General features: G+C 36.6%; 1 protein-coding gene across 1 annotated transcript in view; it reads right to left on the bottom strand.

The window, feature by feature from the left end:
* TEX11 (testis expressed 11) overlaps positions 1-20173 on the bottom strand; it is a 360742-nt gene that overhangs the window by 241306 nt on the left and 99263 nt on the right. The window contains exons 10-11 of the mRNA XM_055338036.1: positions 16959-17054; positions 952-1033 (exon numbers count right to left, since the gene is read on the bottom strand). Coding sequence (XP_055194011.1) covers positions 952-1033; positions 16959-17054 — 178 coding nt within the window. The remainder of the gene's footprint in view (positions 1-951; positions 1034-16958; positions 17055-20173) is intronic.

The raw sequence follows: 20173 nt of genomic DNA, 5'->3' as shown, positions 1-20173 counted from the left end.
CTTGCCAACATACAGTAAAACACCCAGTGCTCATCTCACTGTAATTCTTTTAAAGGTAAACAAACTGAAGCACAGAAAAGTTAAGTGACTTGCCAAATGACTCAAAGATGTGTATCAGGATGTTTACTCTGTGAGGTATACATTTTAGACCCTAAGAATTCTGAAAAAAGGGCACCTGGGTAGCATTGCCAGTTAAACATCGGACTCTTAGTTTCAGTTCAGGTTGTGATCTCTAGGTTGTGAGATTGAGCCCCATGTCAGGCTCTGCGCTTAGCAGAGTCTGCTTAAGACTCTCTCCCTCTTCCTTTTTCCCCCATCTAAAATAATAAACAAATCTTTAAAAAAAAGAATTTTGAAAAAGAAAATGTTTTTACAAGTAATTATAATGTTTATACAAGTAATTACAAAAAGTAAAGCACAGGGACGCCTGGATGGATCAGCAGTTGAGTGTCTGACTTTGGCTCCAGGCGTGATCCTGGAGTCCCAGGATTGAGTCCCACATCAGGCTCCCTGCATGGAGTCTGCTTCTCCCTCTGCCTATGTCTCTGCTTCTCTCTCTCTCTCTCTGTCTCTCATGAATAACTAAATGAAATCTTAAAAAAAAAAAAAAAGCAAAGCACAGCAAAGGCTTATTCCATCCAAAGTTAATCTTTTTCAATGGTGCACAACTTCAAAAGGGCAGTTGCAATTTTTGCTAAACGAAAAAACCAACAAACAAACCCTGATAGTTTTTATTCAGCTCTTGTTAAATACCTATTAAATTTGCAACTATTCGCTCTTTCTTCTCTTTTTCTTCCTAGCTAACAAGCTTCTCTTTTTCTCATGTGATCAATTTCCTTCTCAGTCACCATCAAATTGCACTTACTGTTAGCATACTATAAGAGATCTTATACTCAACAAACTGGTAATGATATTTCAAAATTGTGTGTTCTTCACACACAGAGATGATACCTCCAAGCAGTTCTTCATTAGCTGTTTCACTCTTCAAGAGGATTTTCATCTTTAAGAAAAGCCCAGATGGATTTAAATGTTCCTATTTTAAACAGAAATCACAATGACATTAAAACTGTAGAATGTAAAAGACAATTTTCAAGCAATTGCCTGTTTTAGTCAACCATAGCAGAATGACTCATGATCAAAGAAAATCGAAATTATAAAAGATCAGATAATAAAATCCAGTTTATCACTGAAGATATTTTCTGATATTTTATTTAATCTAAATGAAATAACACAAGGAAAAAAATTTAAACATTTGATTGAGTGGCAAGCTTTTAATGGCAGGATCAACACTTAAACTGCATGAACGTAAGGCCACAATCTTGATTTGATGAGTAAAACTCCACATGTCAATTATACTTGCTTTCTTTTGAGATTTTTTTTTAATTTTTTTTAATTTATTTACGATAGTCATACAGAGAGAGAGAGAGGCAGAGACATAGGCAGAGGGAGAAGCAGGCTCCATGTACCGAGAGCCTGACGTGGGATTCGATCCCGGGTCTCCAGGATCGCGCCCTGGGCCAAAGGCAGGCGCCAAACCGCTGTGCCACCCAGGGATCCCTCTTTTGAGATTTTAATAACAACTGAGGTCCTTTGGAAACATGGCTGAATAAAATGAAAACATATTTTCTTCACTATAGGATATACCTGTTATATTTACTATTAATAACAATGTACTCTAAATGGTTTTTCCAAATCCTTGTTAGCTGGTTCTACACTATCTGTGGTCTCTTGCCTGTTTCCACTTTTGCCTGACAGGATACATCTTTAAACAGCTGGCACAAATTAAAAGTGAAGTATAGGTCCACAGAAGAGAACCATTCTTTCTACAAAGCCATTTAGCCTCTACATGAACATTGTACTCTTTAGTTCCAAATGTGGCAAATAATTATAGCAATTTATGTGTGAAATGCCTTAAGAATGGAAAGTTAGGGAAAGTATGCACTGGTATTAAAAGGGTTTGCGAAAAGAGATGCCATCAATACAAATAATAAACCAAGGTTGCAAATTTTAATTTATTGCATTGACACATTTCCTAACAGACATTGTTGGTGAATAGGTCTTAGATTCAATTCCCTTTTATCTTCAGAGATGTACAGGTCTTCAAGAGCTTGGCAGGATCTGTTTTCCTTTAGTCTACTACACTCACACAAGTTGACATTCTGATTTTCCCTTTGATTTCATTACCAAACAACTCCAGAGAGTGGACAATACTTTGCTTTCATTGTATAATCATCGATTCACTTCTATGAACATTTGCACTGTAGATCTATCCTTGTCTCTTGAAACTACACTTTCAGAAATCATAACTGACTATCCATTAAATCTATCAGCTTTCTCCCTATAATTAATATCCTTGGGACGCCTGGGTGGCCCACCATTTGAATGTCTGCCTTCGGCTCAGGGCATGGGCAGGGGGTCCTAGGAACAAGTCCCACATTGGGCTCCCCGTGCTCCTTTCGGGAAGCCTACTTCTCCCTCTGCCTGTGTCTCTACCTCTCTCTCTGTGTCTCTCATGAATAAATAAATAAAATCTTTAAAAATATATATCCTTGTCTTTTCTGTAACTTTTCTCACTCTTATTCCTTAGATTTCTACTTGTCTTTTTTTTTCTTTTTGCCAAACACTTACTGGAAAAAAGGATCCAGGTACAACGAATTTTCAAGGCAAGGTATCTATAAATGCTGTTCTGTAGATAAGAAATCTGAGGCCCAGATGGAGTAACACAATGACATAGTTGGTAAGTGGTAGAGTTGAATTTTGAATTCAGATCTTTCTGACTCTAAAGGCCATAATTTTTCCACTGTAATATGCTGGCTTCGTATGAAGCTCTTCCTTAACTTATCCTGCCTCTTTTTTTTATTTTTTTTATTTATTTATGATAGTCACACAGAGAGAGAGAGAGAGAGGCAGAGACATAGGCAGAGGGAGAAGCAGGCTCCATGCACCGGGAGCCCAACGTGGGATTCGATCCCGGGCCAAAGGCAGGCGCTAAACCACTGCGCCACCCAGGGATCCCGTATCCTGCCTCTTATTTGTCATCCAGTTTTCAGGCGAGCTTTAAAGATAATTTTGCCATATTTTAGTGTGAAGTTTATCACATACACACGATTATATAAAATATATATGCATAGTTTACAGAATAATGATAAAACAAACACCCATGCACTAATCACACAGGTAAAGGAACAGAATCATTACAGGCCGCCTGTATACTCCTGCCCATTTATAACTCCCTGTCTTCCCCACAAAGGTAAATACCACCTTGAATTTTGTGCAGTAATTCCCTTTCTCTTCTTTATAGATACTCAATATATTGTTTAGTTTTGCCTGCATTTGAATTTACTTAAACAAAATATAAATTCTTCTTGGACTTGCTTCTTTCATTCAATGTCATGATTTTCAGATTCATTTATGTTGATACAGAGAATTTATTTCTTTTAATTACTATATACCATAGTCCTCAAAAAGGATTCCTTGATCAGCATTACCTAAAAACTTATTAGAAATGCAGGTTTCACCATGAATCTACCGAATCAGAAAATATGTGTAGGCCCTATAAATTGTGTATATGTATTATTTTTAAGAAAATGGGTAAAATAATTATTATTGATTTGCATTATGAAAAGTTTCCATTTCAACATAAATTCTAGTACTTGTTTAGTAAGAAAATAAATAAGAACACTGTGTTTTGTTTGTTTTTAAGATTTTACTTATTTATCCATGGGAGACACAGAGAGGCAGAAGCATAGGCAGAGGGAATAGCAGGTTCCCTGCAGGGAGCCTGATGCAGAACTCGATCCTAGGAGCCGAGATCACGACCTGAGCCAAAGGCTCAACCACTGAACCACCCAGGTGCCTCAAGAACACTGTGTTTTAATAGGAAAACTAATTAATATTTATGCATGCTCAAGTGTGAGAAGAACTACTGTATGGTATTCCATTGCATGAGTATATCAAAATTTACCTATTCTAATTTAGATACCAAAGTTATTTTCAACCCAATTCCTATTTTGAACAATCATGGCATTAGTTTCTGTACAATTCTACTAGCATACAAATGCAAAAACATTTTTCCAAAGTATATACATAGGAGTGAAGTTGCTGGGTGGTTGGATATGGTTAAGTTCAAATTTATCAAGTAATGTCACACTGTTATCCAAAGTAGCTCTATCATGGTGCACCTGGGTGGCTCAGTTAAGTGTCTGACTTTTGATTTTGGCTCAGGTCATGATCTCAAGGTCAAGATATTAAGCCCCATGTCACACTCTGTGCTCAGTATAGAGTCTGTTTGTCTCTTTCCCTTTGTTCTTCCCAATTTACTCACTCTCTCACTCTGACTCTCTCAAGTAAATAAATAAATAAATAAACATCTTAAAAGTAACTCTATCAATGCTCAAAAAACTAGGAATAGAAGGGCACTTATTCAATCTGATAAAGGGCATCTATGAAAAACTCACAGCTAACACCATACCAAATGGTAAAATACTAAAAGATTTCTTCTCCTTATGACCAGGAACAAGCAAAAGAAGTCTGCTCTTACCACTTCTATTCAAAAATGTAATGGACATGTTTGCCTAGCAATTAAGGAAGAAAAAGAGATAAAAAGCACCCTGACTGGAAGAAATAAAATTATTTCTATTTGCAGATAACATGATATTGTATATAGAAAATCCTATTCCCAGTGTCCCTGGGCAGCTCAGTTGGTCAAGCATCTGCCTTCAGCTCAGGTCAGGATTTCAGGGTACCAGGATTGAGCCCCATGTCGGGCTCCCCACTCAGCAGGGAGTCTGCTTCTCTCTCTGCACCCCCACCCCTGCTCATGTGTGTGCTCTCTCTCATTGAAAATTCTATTCCCTATAAAAACACCAACAGTATTTTATACAGAACTAGAATAAATTATACTAAATTTGTATGAAACCACAAAAGACTCGCAATAGCCAAAGCAACCATGAAAAAGGAAAGCAAAGCTGGAGGCATAACAAGTCAGGACCTTAAGTTGTATTATAAAGCTGTAGTAATCAAAACAGTATAGCACTGACAAAAACAAACACTTAGATCAATAGAACAAACTAGAAAATCCAAAAACAAACCCACTATTACGTGGTCAATTGATCTTCAACGAAGCAGGGAAGAATATCCAATAGGAAAAAGCCAGTCTCTTCAACAAATGGTGCTGAGAAAACTGGAGAGCAACATGCAAAAGAAAGAAATGGGACCACTTTCTTTTGCCATACACAAAAATAAATTCAAGGAGTGGGGTAAGAGGGCAGAGAAGTAGGGTCCCCAAGTCACCTGTCCCCACCAACTTACCTAGATAACTTTCAAATCATCCTGAAAACCTACGAATTTGACCTGAGATTTAAAGAGACAACAGCTGGAACACTACAGGGAGAAGAGTTTGTGCTTCTAACAAGCACAACTCATTTTTAGCCACTCTGCACTGAGGAAAATAACTAGAAAGAACTCCTCACCACAAAAGAAAGAATCAGAAACCGTACTCTCTCCCACAGAGTTACAGATTTTGGATTATAATTCGAGGTTAGAAAGGCAATTCAGAAGCACAATTATAAAGCTACTGGTGGCTCTGGAAAAAAGCATAAAGGGTTCAAGAGACTTCATGACTGTAAAATTTAGATCTAATCAGGCCGAAATTAAAAATCAATTAAATGAGATGCAATCCAAAATGGAGGTCCTAACGATGAGGGTTAATGAGGTAGAAGAACGAGTGAATGACATAGAAGACAAATTGATGGCAAGGAAGGAAGCTGAGGAAAAAAGAGAAAAACAATGAAAAGACCATGAGGAAAGGTTAAGGGAAATAAATGACAGCCTCACAAGGAAAAATCTCCATTTAATTGGGGTTCCAGAGGGCACCGAGAGGGACAGAGGACCAGAAAATGTATGAAAACAAATCGTAGCTGACAAATTCCCTAATTTGGGGAAGGAAACAGGCATTCAGATCCAGGAGATAGAGAGGCCCCCCCTATAAAATGAATAAAAATCGTTCAACACTTCGACATTTAATAGTGAAACTTGCTCATTCCAAAGATAAAGAGAAAATCCTTAAAACAGCAAGAGACAAGAGATCCCTAACTTATATGCGGAGAAATATTAGATTAACAGCACACCTGTCCACAGAAACCTGGCAGGCCAGGAAAGGCTGGCAGGATATATTCAGGGTCGTAAGTGAGAAGAACATGTAGCCAAGAATACTTTATCCAGCAAGGCTCTCATTCAGAATAGAAAGAGAGATAAAGAGCTTCCAAGATAGGCAAAAACTGAAAGAATATGTGACCACCAAACCAGCTCTGCCAGAAATATTAAGGGGGACTCTGGAAAAGAAAGAGGACACCCAAAGAAATAATTCACAAAAACAGGGACTGAAGGTATTTTGATGACACTAAATTCATATCTTTCAATAGTAACTCTGAACGTGAATGGGCTTAATGATCCCATCAAAAGACGAAGGGTTTCAGACTGGATAAAAAAGCAATACCCATCTATTTGCTGTCTACAAGAGACTCATTTTAGACCTAAGGACACCTACAGCCTAGAAATGAAAGGTTGGAGAACCATTTGCCATTCAAATGGTCCTCAAAAGAAAGCAGGGGTAGCAATCCTCATATCAGATGAATTAAAGTTTATAGCAAAGACTGTAGTTAGAGATAAAAAGGGACACTATATCATACTTAAAGGATCTATCCAACAGGAGGACCTAACAATCATGAATATTTATACTCCTTATGTGGTAGATGCCAAGTATATCAATCAATTAATAACCAAAGACATACTTAGATAATAATACACTTATACTGGGAGACTTCAACATGGCACTTTCTGCAAATGACAGATATTCTAAGCACAACATCTCCAAAAAGCAAGACCGTTAAATGATACACTGGACCAGATGGATTTCACAGATATTTATAGAACTTTACATCCAAACGCAACTGAATACCACATCCTTCACAAGTGCACATGGAACTTTCTCCAGAATAGACCACATACTGGGTCACAAATCACGTATCAGCCAATACCAAAAGATTGGGATTGTCCCTTGCATATTTCAGAGCATAATGCTTTGAAACTTGAACTCAGTCACAAGAAGAAATTTGGAATAAACTCAAACACGTGGAGGTTAAAGAGCATCCTGCTAAAAGATGAAAGGGTCAACCAGGAAATTAGAGAAGAATTAAAAAGATTCATGGAAATGAATGAGAACAAAGATACAACCATTCAAAATCTTTGGGATACAGCAAAAAACGGTCTGAAGAGGGAAATACATCGCAATACAAGCCTCCCTCAAAAAATTTGAAAAAACTCAAAACACTCAAACTAACCTTGCATCTAAAGGAACTGGGAAAGAAAAGCAAATAAAACCTACACCCAGCAGAAGAGAGTTAATAAAGATTCAAGCAGAACTCAATGAAATAGAGACCAGAAGAACTGTAGAACAGATCAACAAAACCAGGAGTTGGTTCTTTGAAAGAGTTATTAATAAGATAGATAAACCATTAGCCAGCCTTATTAAAAACAAAAGAGAAAAGACTCTACTTAATAAAATCACGAATGAAAGGGGAGAGATCACAACCAATACCAAGGAAATACAAACAATTTTAAAAACATATTATGAACAGCTATACGCCAATAAATTAGGCAATCTAGAAGAAATGGACGCATTTCTGAAAAGCCACAAACTAGCAACACTGGAACAGGAAGAAAAAGAAAACCTGAACAGGCCAATAACCAGGGAGGAAATTGAATCAGTCATCAAAAACTTCCCAAGACACAAAAGTCCAGGGCCAGATGGCTTCCCAGGGGAATTATATCAAATGTTTAAAGAAGAAACAAGACCTATTTTACTAAAGCTGTTCCAAAAGATAGAAAGAGATGGATACTTCCAAACTCATTCTATGAGGCTAGCATCACCTTAATTCCAAAACCAGACAAAGACCCCACCAAAAAGGAGAATTATAGGCCAATATCTCTAATGAACACAGATGCAAAAATTCTCAAAAAGATACTAGCCAATAGGATCCAACAATACATTAAGAAGATATTCACCATGACCAAGTGGGATTTATCCTTGGGATGCAAGGCTGGTTCAACACTCAAAAAGCAATCAATGTGATAGATCATATCAACAAGAGAAAAAACAAGAACCACAAGATCCTCTCAATAGATGCAAAGGAAGCATTTGACAAAAGACAGCATCCATTCCTGATCAAAACTCTTCAGAGTGTAGGGATAGAGGGAACATTCCTCAGCACCTTAAAAGCCATTTACGGAAAGCCCACAGCAAATATCATTTTCAATGGGGAAACACTGGGAGCCTTTCCCCTAAGATCAGGAACAAGACAGGGATGTCCACTCTCACCACTGCTGTTCAACATAGTACTAGAAGTCCTAGCCTCAGCAATCAGGCAACAAAGGAAATAAAAGGCATTCAAATTGGCAAAGAAGTAGTCAAACTCTCCCTCTTTGCAGATGACATGATACTGTACAGAGAAAACTCAAAAGACTCCACCCCAAGATTGCTAGAACTCATACAGAAATTCGGCAGTGTGGCAGGATACAAAATCAATGCCCAGAAAATCAGTGGCATTTCTATACACTGAGACTGAAGAAAGAGAACTTAAGTAGTCAATCCCATTTACAATTGCACCCAAAAGCATAAGATACTAGGAATAAACCTCACCAAAGAGGTAAAGGATCTATACCCTAAAAACTATAGAAGAAGGCAGCCCCGATGGCCCAGCGGTTTGGCGCCGCCTTCACCCCGGGGTGTCATCCTGGAGACCCAGGGTCGAGTCCCACGTCGGGCTCTCAGCATGGAGCCTGCTTCACCCTCTGCCTGCATCTCTGCCTCTCTCTCTCTCTCTCTCTCTCTCTCTCTCAATCTCTCTCTCTCTCTGTCATAAATAAATAAATAAAATCTTAAAAAAAAACTACAGAAGACTTCTGAAATTGAGGAAGACACAAAGAGATGGAAAAATATTCCATGCTCATGGATTGGCAGAATTAATACTGTGAAAATGTCTATGCTACCCAGGGCAATTTACACATTCAATGCAATCCCTATCAAAATACCACTTACTTTCTTCACAGAATTGGAACAAATCATCTTAAGATTTGTGTGGAATCAGAAAAGAGCAGACACAAAGATAAACTCAAAATGGATGAAAGATCTGAATGTGAGACAAGAGCAGCCCTGGTGGCTCAGCGGTTTAGCGCCACCTTCAGCCCAGGGTGTGATCCTGGAGACCCGGGATCGAATCCCATGTCAGGCTCTCTGCATGGAGCCTGCGTCTCCCTCTGCCTGTGTCTCTGCCTCTCTCTCTCTCTCTCTCTCTCTCTCTCTCTCTCTCTCTGTGTGTGTGTGTGTGTGTGTGTGTGTCATGGATAAATAAATAAAAATCTTAAAAAAAAACACTCATGACCAATTCTAAATAAATAAATAAATAAATAAATAAATAAATAAATAAATAATGTGAGACAAGAATCCATCAAAATCCTAGAGGAGAACACAGGCAACACCCTTTTTGAACTTGGCCACAGCAATTTCTTGCAAGATACATCCACGAAGGCAAAAGAAACAAAAGCAAAAATGAATTATTGGGACTTCATCAAGATAAGAAGCTTTTGCACAGCAAAGGATACAGTCCACAAAACTAAAAGACAACCTACAGAATGGGAGAAGATATTTGCAAATGACATATCAGATAAAGGGCTAGTTTCCAAGATCTATAAAGAACTTATTAAACTCAACACCAAAGAAACAAACAATCCAATCATGAAATGGGCAAAAGACATGAAGAGAAATCTCACAGAGGAAGACATAGACATGGCCAACATGCACATGAGAAAATGCTCTGCATCACTTGCCATCAGGGAAAAACAAATCAAAACCACAATGAGATACCACCTCACACCAGTGAGAATGGGGAAAATTAACAAGGCAGGAAACAACAAATGTTGGAGAGGATGCGGAGAAAAGGGGAACCCTCTTGCACTGTTGGTGGGAATGTGAACTGGTGCAGCCACTCTGGAAAACTGTGTGGAGGTTCCTCAAAGAGTTAAAATAGACCTGCCCAGCAATTGCACTGTTGGGGATTTACCCCAGAGATTCAGATGCAATGGAATGCCGGGACACCTGCACCCCGATGTTTCTAGCAGCAATATCCACAATAGCCAAACTGTGGAAGGAGCCTCGGTGTCCATCGAAAGATGAATGGATAAAAACGATGTGGTTTATGTATACAATGGAATAGCCAAACTGTGGAAGGAGCCTCGGTGTCCATCGAAAGATGAATGGATAAAAACGATGTGGTTTATGTATACAATGGAATATTACTCAGCCATTAGAAACAACAAATACCCACCATTTGCTTCAACGTGGATGGAACTGGAGGGTATTATGCTGAGTGAAGTAAGTCAATCGGAGAAGTACAAACAGTATATGTTCTCTTTCATCTGGGGAATATAAATAATAGTGAAAGGGAATAGAAGGGAAGGCAGAGGAAATGTGTGGGAAATACCAGAAAGGGAGACAGAACATAAAGACTCCTAACTCTGGGAAACGAACTAGGGGTGGTGGAAGGGGAGGAGGGCGGGGGGTGGGGGTGAGTGGGTGACAGGCACCGAGGGGACACTTGATGGGATGAGCACTGGGTGTTATTCTGTGTTGGTAAATTGAACACCAATAAAAAATTAATTTATAAAAAAATAAAAATAAATAAATAAATAAATAAATAAATAAATAAATAAATAAATAAATAAATAAATAAAATAAAATAAAACAAGAAAAAAAACATATAAGGCTAGCTGGAGATTTCTCAACAGCAACATGGAAAGCCAGAAGGGAGTGATATGGTATACTCAACATACTGAATGGGAAGAATCTGTAGCTAAGAATATTCTATCTATCAAGGCTATCATTCAGAATAGAAGGAAAGATAAAGAGTTTCCCAAACAAAAACTAAAGGAGTTCAGGACCACTAACCCAGCCCTGCAAGTAATATTAAAGGGGACCCTTTGAGTGGGAAAGAAAGACCAAAAGTGACAAGACTAGAAAGGGGCAGAGATAAACTCCAGAAACAATGAAAAAACGATGAATAAAATGGCACTATATACATACCTATCAATATTTACTGTAAATGTAAATGGACTAAATGCTCCAATATAAAGGTATAGGGTGTCAGAATGGATAAGAAAACAAGTCCCATCTAAATGTTGCTTACAAGAGACTCATTTTAGACCTAAAGACACCTGCAGATTGAAATTAAGGGGATGGAGAAACATCCATCACACAAATGGTTAGCTTTTAAAAAATTAAATAGTATATCAGAAAAACTGGACTTTTAAAACAAAGACTGTAACAACAAAGAAAGGCACTATATTATAATAAGGGGATAATCCAGCAAGAAAATAACAATTGTAAATATTTACGCACCCAACATGAGAGCACCCAAATACATAAAACAGTAACAAATACAAAGGAACTCACTGATAATAATACAATAATAGTAGGGGACTTTATCACCCCACTCACAGCAATGGACAAGGACTCTGAATGACACACTGGACCTGATGGACTTAACAAATATATTCAGATCATTCCATTCTAAAATAGCAAAGTACACATTCTTTTCAAGTACACATGGAATATTCTCAGAATAGATCACATATTAGGTCACAAAACAAGCCTCATCAAATACAAATCAGACTGAAATCATACTATGCATCTTTTCTGACAACAACACTATTAAAACTACAAGTCAACAACAACAAAAAAATTTGGAAAGACCACGAAAAAATGAGGTTAAACAACATGCTACTAAACAATGAATGAATCAACCAGGAAATCAAAGAACAAACAAATGAAATTGAAAACATAACAGTACAAAAGCTTTAGGATGCAGCAAAAGCAGTTCTAATAAGGAAGTACCTAGCAATACAGACCTATCTCAAGAATCAAGAAAATTCTTTAAAAACAACCTAACCTTACACCTAAAGGAGCCACAGAAAGAACAAAGCCTAAAGCCAGCAAAAGGACAGAAATAAGATTAGAGCAAAAATAAATGATACAGAAACTAAAAAAATCAACAGAATAGATCAATGAAACCAGGATCTGGTTCTTTGAAAAAATTAATAAAATTGATAACATCTAGCCAGACTTATCAAAAAAGAAAAGAGAAAGGATCCAAATAAATGAAATCACAAATGAGACAGGAGAAATAAACCAACACTACAGAAACATAAATAATTATAAGAGAATATTATGAAAAACTATATGCCAACAAATTGGACAAGCTGGAAGAAAAGGATTAATTCCTAGAAACATAAACTACTACAACTGAAATAGGAAGAAACAGAAAACTTGAACAAACTGATAACCAAGCAAAGCAACTGAATCAGTAATCAAAAAACATCCAACAAACAACAGTCCAGGGCCAGATGGCTTCACAGGTAATTTTACCAGACATTTAAAGAAGAGTTAATATTTATTCTTCTCAAACTATTCCAAAAAATAAAAAAGGAAGGAAAACTCCCAAATTCATTCTATGAGACCAGCATTAACCTCATTCTAAAACCAGATAAGGACTCCACTAAAAAGGAGGACTACAGGCCAAAATGTCTGATGAACATGGATGGAAAAACTCTCAATAAAATACTAGCTTACAGGGATCCTGGGTGGCTCAATGGTTGAGCATCTGCTTTCGGCTCAGGTCATGATCCCTGGGTCCTGGGATCAAGTCCCACATCAGGCTCCCCACAGGGAGCCTGCTTTTCCCTCTGCCTATGTCTCTGCCTTTCTCTGTGTGCCTTTCATAAATAAGTAAATAAAAATCTTTTAAAAAAATATTAGCATACTGAATCCAACAATACATTTTAAAAAGTCGTTCACCATGATCAAGTGGGATTTATTCCTGGGCTGGAAGGGTGGTTCAATATTCACAAATCAATCCATGTGATGCACCACTAAATAAAGGATAAGAACTTTATGATCTTTTCAACAGATGCAGAAAAAGCATTTGACAAAGAACAACATTCATTCATGATAAAAACCTTCAACAAAGTAGGTTTAGAGGGAACATACCTCAACATAATAAAGGCCATATGTGGAAAATCCATAACTAATATCATTCTCAATGGAGAAAAACAGAGCTTTTCCTCCATGGTCAGGGACAAGACAGGGTTGTCCTCTCTCACGGCTGTTTTTGTTTTGTTTTGTTTTTAAAGATTTTATTTATTTATTCATGAGACATACACACACACACACACACACACAGAGAGAGAGAGAGAGAGAGAGAGAGGCAGAGACACAGGCAGAGGGAGAAGCAGGCTCCATGCAGGGAGCCTGACTCAGGACTTGATCCCAGGTCTCCAGGAACACACTCTGGGCCGAAGGCAGAGCTAAACTGCTCTGCCACCTGGGCTGCCCTCTCACCACTGTTATATAACAGAGTCCTGGAAGAGCTAGCCACAGCAATCAGACAGGCATCAAAACAAAAAGAAAGGCATCAAATTGGCAAAGAAGAAATCAAACTTTCACCATTTAAAGAAGACCTGATACTCTTTATAGAAAACTTGAAACATTCCACCAAAAAGCTGCTAGAATTGATAAACTATTTCTATAAAGTCACAGAATACAAAAATCAACATACAGAAATCTGTTGCATTTCTATACACCACTAATGAAGCAGCAGAAATAGAAATAAGAAAACAATCCCACTTACAATTGCACCAAAAACTACCTAAGAAACCACCTAACCAAAGAGGTAAAAGACCTATACTGTGAAAGCTATAAAACACTGATGAAAGAAATTGCAGATGACACAAAGAAATGGAAAGGCATTTCATGCTAATGGATTGGAAGGACAAATATTGTTTAAATGTCTATACTACCCAAATAGATCTACACATTTAATACTATCCCTATAAAATACCAACAGCATTTTTCACAGAGCTATAACAAATAATCCTAAAGCTGTATGGAACCACCAAAGATCCCAAATAGCCAAAACAACAAAACAACCTGGAGAAAGAAGATCAAAGCTTGGAAGCATCACAATTCTGGATTTGAAGTTATATTACAAAGCTGTAGTGATCAGGACAGTATGGTACTAGCACAAAAACAGACACTCAGATCAATGGAACAGAAGAGAGAACCCAGAAATGGACCCACAACCATATGGTGAACTATTCTTTGATAAATCATGAAAGAATATCCAATCGGAAAAAAGACAGCCTCTTCAACAAATGGTGTTGAGGAAACTGGAGAGCAACATGCCAGAATGAAACTGGACCACTTTTTTATGCCATACAAAAAATAAATTCAATATGGATGAAAGATGTAAATGTGAGACAGAAAACCATAAAAATCCTAGAGGAGAACATAGATAGTAACTTCTCTGACATCAGCCATAGCAGCTTTCTCTCTAGTTCTGTCTCCTGAGGCAAGGGAACCAAAAGCAAAAATAAACTATTGGGATTTCATCAAAATAAAAAGCTTCTGTACAGAGAAGGAAACAATCAACAAAACTAAATGGCAACTTACAGAATGGGAGAAAATATTTGCAAATGACATATCTGATACATGACATATCTTTAAAAACTCAACACCCCAAAAATGAATAATCCAATTAAAAAGTGGGCAGAAGACATGAACAGTCATTTCTCCAAATAAGACATACAGATTGGCAACAGACACATGAAAAAATGTTCAACATCACCCTTCATCAGGGAAATACAAATCAAAACTACAGTGAGATTATCACCTCACACCTGTCAGAATGGCTAACATCAACAACACAAGAAACAAGTGTTGGCTGGCAAAGATGTGGAGAAATGGGAACCCTTTTTTACTATTGGTGGGAATGCAAACTGGTGCAGCTGCTCTGGAAAGAAACAGGAAGTTCCTCAAAAAGTTAAAAATAGAACCACCCTGGGATCCAGCAATTGTACTACTAAGTATTTACCCAGGGGGGATATATGCACCCTTATATTTAGCGCATTACTCACCATACCCCAGATACTGAAATAGACCAAGTGTCCATCAATTGATGAATGGATAAATAAGATGTGGTATGTGCATACACATACACACACACACACACAAATATTAATCATAAAAAAGAATGAAAATTCGACATTTATCATGATGTGGCTAGAGCTAGAGAGTATTATGCTAAGCAAAAAAAATCACAGAAAGATAAATACCATATGATTTCACTCATATAGGAATTTAAGAAACAAAAGAAATGAGCAAAAGAGGAAAAGAAAGAATGAATAGCATACCAAGAAACAGACTCTTAACTATTGAGAACAAACCAGAGGGGAGGTGGGTAAGGGGATGGTTTAAATAGGTGATGGATGAAGGAGTGTACTTGTAATAAGCACCAGGTACTGTACTGAAGTGTTCAATCACTACATTGTATACCTGAAACTAATATTGCACTGTATGCTGACTGGAATTTAAATTGAAACTGGAAAAAAGTATAATTATTTGCCTTATTAAATAAAATACATTGATCCTAAATGACTCTCTTTTTATTTTTTATGTAAAGATTTGTTATTTTTGGGACACCTGGGTGGCTCAGTGGTTAAGCATCTGCCTTCTGCTCAGGGCATGATCCTGGGGTCCAGGATGAAGTTCCACATCGGGCTCCTTGCGAGGAGCCTGCTTCTCTCTCTGCCTATGCCTCTGCCCCTCACTGTGTCTCTCATGAATAAATAAATAAAATCTTTAAATAAATAAATAAATGAAAAGTAAAGATTTATTTTTAAGCAATCTCTATACCCAATGTGGGGGGCTTGAACTCACAACCCCAAGACCAATATAGCCACATGTTCCACCCACTGAGCCAGCCAGACACCCCTAACTCTCTTTTTAAATGGTCATCACCCTATCAATATTCTTTGTCCAGAAGGGTAGAGGTATATATGTATGTATGTATGTATGTATGTATGTATGTATGTGTATGTATGTATGTAAGAACATGAGCTGAAAGTGAACCACTAACATTTTTTGTTTATTTATTGACTGATTTTTTTAAAGTAGGCTCCACAGCAATGAAGGGCTTGAACTCAGGACCCTGAGCACCAAGATCTGAGCTGAGATTGACAGTCAGGCACTTAACTGACTGAGCCACCCAGGAGCTCTTGACTGTTTTTTAAACAAAATCCCATTACCTGCCTATTTTATCACCATTTCCTTCTTTATCCTAAAAATTCACAGCAGAGAGAACCCTTTCCATTTCATGCAAAAGAAAATTTTTTTCAAAAAGTCTGTTGTTAAGAAAATATATTTTATTTTTTCCTTTCTGTGCAGAACAGATTGAAACAATCTGATGCTAAAAAATGGATATTTGTTTTATTGAAGTATAATTAACATAGTATTATATTAGTTTCAGGTGTTACAACATAGTGATTCCACAATTCTATACATTACTTAATAATCACCACAATAAGTGTAGTCATCATCTATCACCAAATGACATTTTTACAATTTTATTGATTATATTTTCTATGCTATACTTTTCATCTCCATGACTTATTTATTTTGTGACTGGAAGTCTGTATCTCTCAAATTCCTTTACCTATTTCACCCTCTCCCTACCCGACTCCCCTCTGGTAACCACATGAAAAATAAAAGAAATACATAGGTCTCTTAATGTGAGAAAAGCATTTTTGTTTTATCTGGTATCATCTGTGAATTGCCACTAAATCAAAGCAATTTAATCATACTTTGGTTTTTATTAAGTATAAATAATACCACCATTTTCTTTTTTACTTCTAATTTTCCATTGTAATGTGATTACATTAAAAAATAAAGAGCAAATAATTAAGTAAAAAAGTAGGAATACCAAAGCAAATGTCTAAACTACATTTCAAAATGTGAATTGAAGCTCCAAAAAGTGCATTAGTTTATATGCAAAAGTAGAACCCTCTTATACCTTGTTTGCTAGGTTTATAGCACTGAGAGCCTTATCATAATATTCTTGGTCATCCCGATCCACATAAGCAGTAGCTAGTAACCGCAGAACTTTAGCCTATAATTAAAAAAGAAAAAAGCACCCAGTTGAGGGTTAAATTGCAATGCAGCAGCTGATTAGCACTTACACAGTGATGGGCATCTTCTCAAACTTAAGTCACTATTATGAAATAGCATTTCCTTAGGTAACCACAGAGTCTTGGAATACGTCTCATCATTAAGCTGCCCATGCCAAATACTAAGAATTTTATAATAGCTTATTTAAATTTAATACAATTATGTTAATATAATTATTTTCCTAACAGTGTTTTAGTATTGAAGTACTTTATAATTCCCACTCTAAAAATAGAGGAAACAATAGCACAGCAATATTTAATTTAATAATCTTACTGCCCACGGTATAGGTAGCATTGCTTGAGACCTCCAGCAAAAAAGATAAATAGAAAGACATAATCCCTCTCTCAAAAACTTTACAGCATAGTTGAGATTAACCAATTGGACCAAGAGCACATATACCATCATTTTAGTAGAACAGGGCAGCCTGGTGGCTCAGCGGTTTAGTGCAGCCTTCAGCCCAGGGCCTGATCCTGGAGACTCGGTATCGAGTCCCATGTTGGGCTCCCTGCATGGAGCCTGCTTCTCCCTCTGCCTGTGTACACTCTGCCTCTCTCTCTCTCTCTCTCTCTCTCTCTCTCTCTCTCTCTCTCTCTCATTCTGTGTCTCTCATGAATAAATAAATAAAATCTTTTATAAAAAAAGGAACAGATATGCTTTCCTATAAAGAAGGTTTCTCACAACTCAGCTAAGTTTTAAAATCAATACGTACTGCTGAATTTAAGCCCATTTCTCCAGCCACGTTTACATTAATAAGGGGAGTAACTCTAGTCAGCATTTATGTATTTAACTACAGATTTAGATTTTGAAAGAAAGAGCTCTATTTCCATGAAGAATCTGCCTCTAAATATAATGAAGGGACAGTAGGACCAGGGAAAGATAATCTTAACTTACTAAAGCTCTGTAAACCTAGAGAAATTATAGTTAGGGTGTCCTATTTCTGAGTTTTTTTAATTAAAAAACTAAGGTCAAGTAAGATGTATACAAGATACTTAATATTATTATTATTATTATGAAAGAATCTCAAACCATTATGTTAAGTAAAAGAAGCCATACACAAAACAGGAGATACTATATTATTCCATTTATACAAAGTTCAAGAAAAACTAAAAATAATCTATAGCCAGAGAAGTCAGAATAGTTGTTTCATCTTGAGAGTATGAATGGCTATCAATCGGAAAGGGCTAAGGGAACTTTTGAGGGTCATGGAAATTTCTGTATCTTGATATATATGGTAGTTGTAAGACTATCTAGATATATTAAAATTCATCAGGCTATACACTTAAGATCTGTGCAATTTAGTATATATAAATTATACCTTGATAAAGTACTGCTGGTGTGAAAGAAAACCTACATAAACTACTTCATAATCTTACCTCTCCATAATTCACAACATAAATATTACATTTCAATCACATTAACTCTGTAGTCTTCCATCCTTTTTTCCTCCTCCAGACATCATCTCATCTAGATCCCTTGCCTGGTATCCCCTTCTCCCTGCATTTTCACTGTACTTTTCAAGGCCTTCCTACCAGAATGCTTCTTCAGCTACTCTAGCCAACCCTGACATTTCCCTTTACTGTACCACACAGTTTAACACTTACTTTTCCTAAATTGTCTCAGTTGTACTAGTTTTTAGAATCTATTTTTGAAACTTTATTTTTTTAAAGAATTTATTTATTTATTTATTTATTTATTTATTTATTTATTTGAGAGAGAGAGTCAGAGACACAGACAGAGGGAGAAGCAGGCTCCATGGAGGGAGCCCCATGTGGGACTCGATTCCGGGTCTCCGGGATCACGCCCTGGGCTGAAGGTGGCGCCAAACCACTGAGCCACCCAGGCTGCCCTGAAACTTTAATTGAAGTATACAATATATACAAAAAAAGTTCAAAAATCTCAAGAGCACAGCTCTGAATTTTCACAAAGTGAACACATGTATGTTAACAACAGATAAATAAAAAAACAGAACATTAAACAGCAACAGGCTCACCTCAAGACTCTCTTCAGACACTATTCCAAAAAAGGGTAACAAATTACCTGTCTTCCAACACCATGTACATTAGCTCTACTTGCTTTTGGCATTTACATTTATGGAGTCATACAGTATGTACTACTACTTTATAAATTGTTTTGTTTACTCAACATTATATGTGAGAACATACATATTGTTGCAATTACTGTCGCTCATTTATTCTCATTCTCATATAATATGCCATGATGTGACACTATAACAATGTTTTTATTATTTTCAATTGTGTTAAAATACACATAAAATTGACTAGCTTAACCATTTTTAAGTGTACGGTTCAGTAGTATTAAGTATATTTGCACTGTTGTGCAGCCTTTACCATCATCTATCTTCAGAACTCTCAATCTTCCAAAATTGAAACTCTGTGCCCATTAAACAATAGCTTCCCCAATATTCTCCTCCCTCCAAACTGCTGCAACTACTACTTTATTTTACGTTTCTATTAATTTGACTACTCGCAATACTTTATTTAAATGGAACCATACAATATTTATCTTTTTTGTGAATGGCTTATTTCACTTAGAATAATATCCTCAAGGTTCATCTATGTTGTAGCATGTGCCAGAATTTCCTTCTATATCAAGGCTGAATAATATTCATTCAATACTTGTATTAGTTTTATGCTTCAAACATAAGCTTTTTAAGGGTAGAAGTCATGTTTTATACTTCTCTGTTATTTCCCATCTATCATATTGCTAGATATATATAGGTATTCAGTGATATTTTGATTGAGATACCGTAAAGGTAAGAAGTAAAGATAGATATTCAAACAAAATTCCATTTTGCTATGGCATATATTAAATTACTTTTACATCACATTCATTTACCTAATCATATTTTACTTGATTAAATATTAAAATTAACTTCCATACTAAGCATATTCTATATGGGTAGTTAAGGAAAACCCTAAAAATTTTAACATGCAATTTTAAAAGCTCAAATTGTTCCCAGCATTTACATATATTAACTCTTGGATAGAAGAATCTACCTGTATGGTAGATTCTATTAGTATATCAATTTTACAGAAACTA

The sequence above is a fragment of the Nyctereutes procyonoides genome, unplaced genomic scaffold (genome assembly GCF_905146905.1).
Source record: "Nyctereutes procyonoides isolate TBG_1078 unplaced genomic scaffold, NYPRO_anot_genome, whole genome shotgun sequence".
Taxonomy (NCBI): domain Eukaryota; kingdom Metazoa; phylum Chordata; class Mammalia; order Carnivora; family Canidae; genus Nyctereutes; species Nyctereutes procyonoides.
The sequence above is the reverse complement of the archived record's forward strand: the minus strand, read 5'-3'. Positions and strand labels throughout refer to the sequence as shown.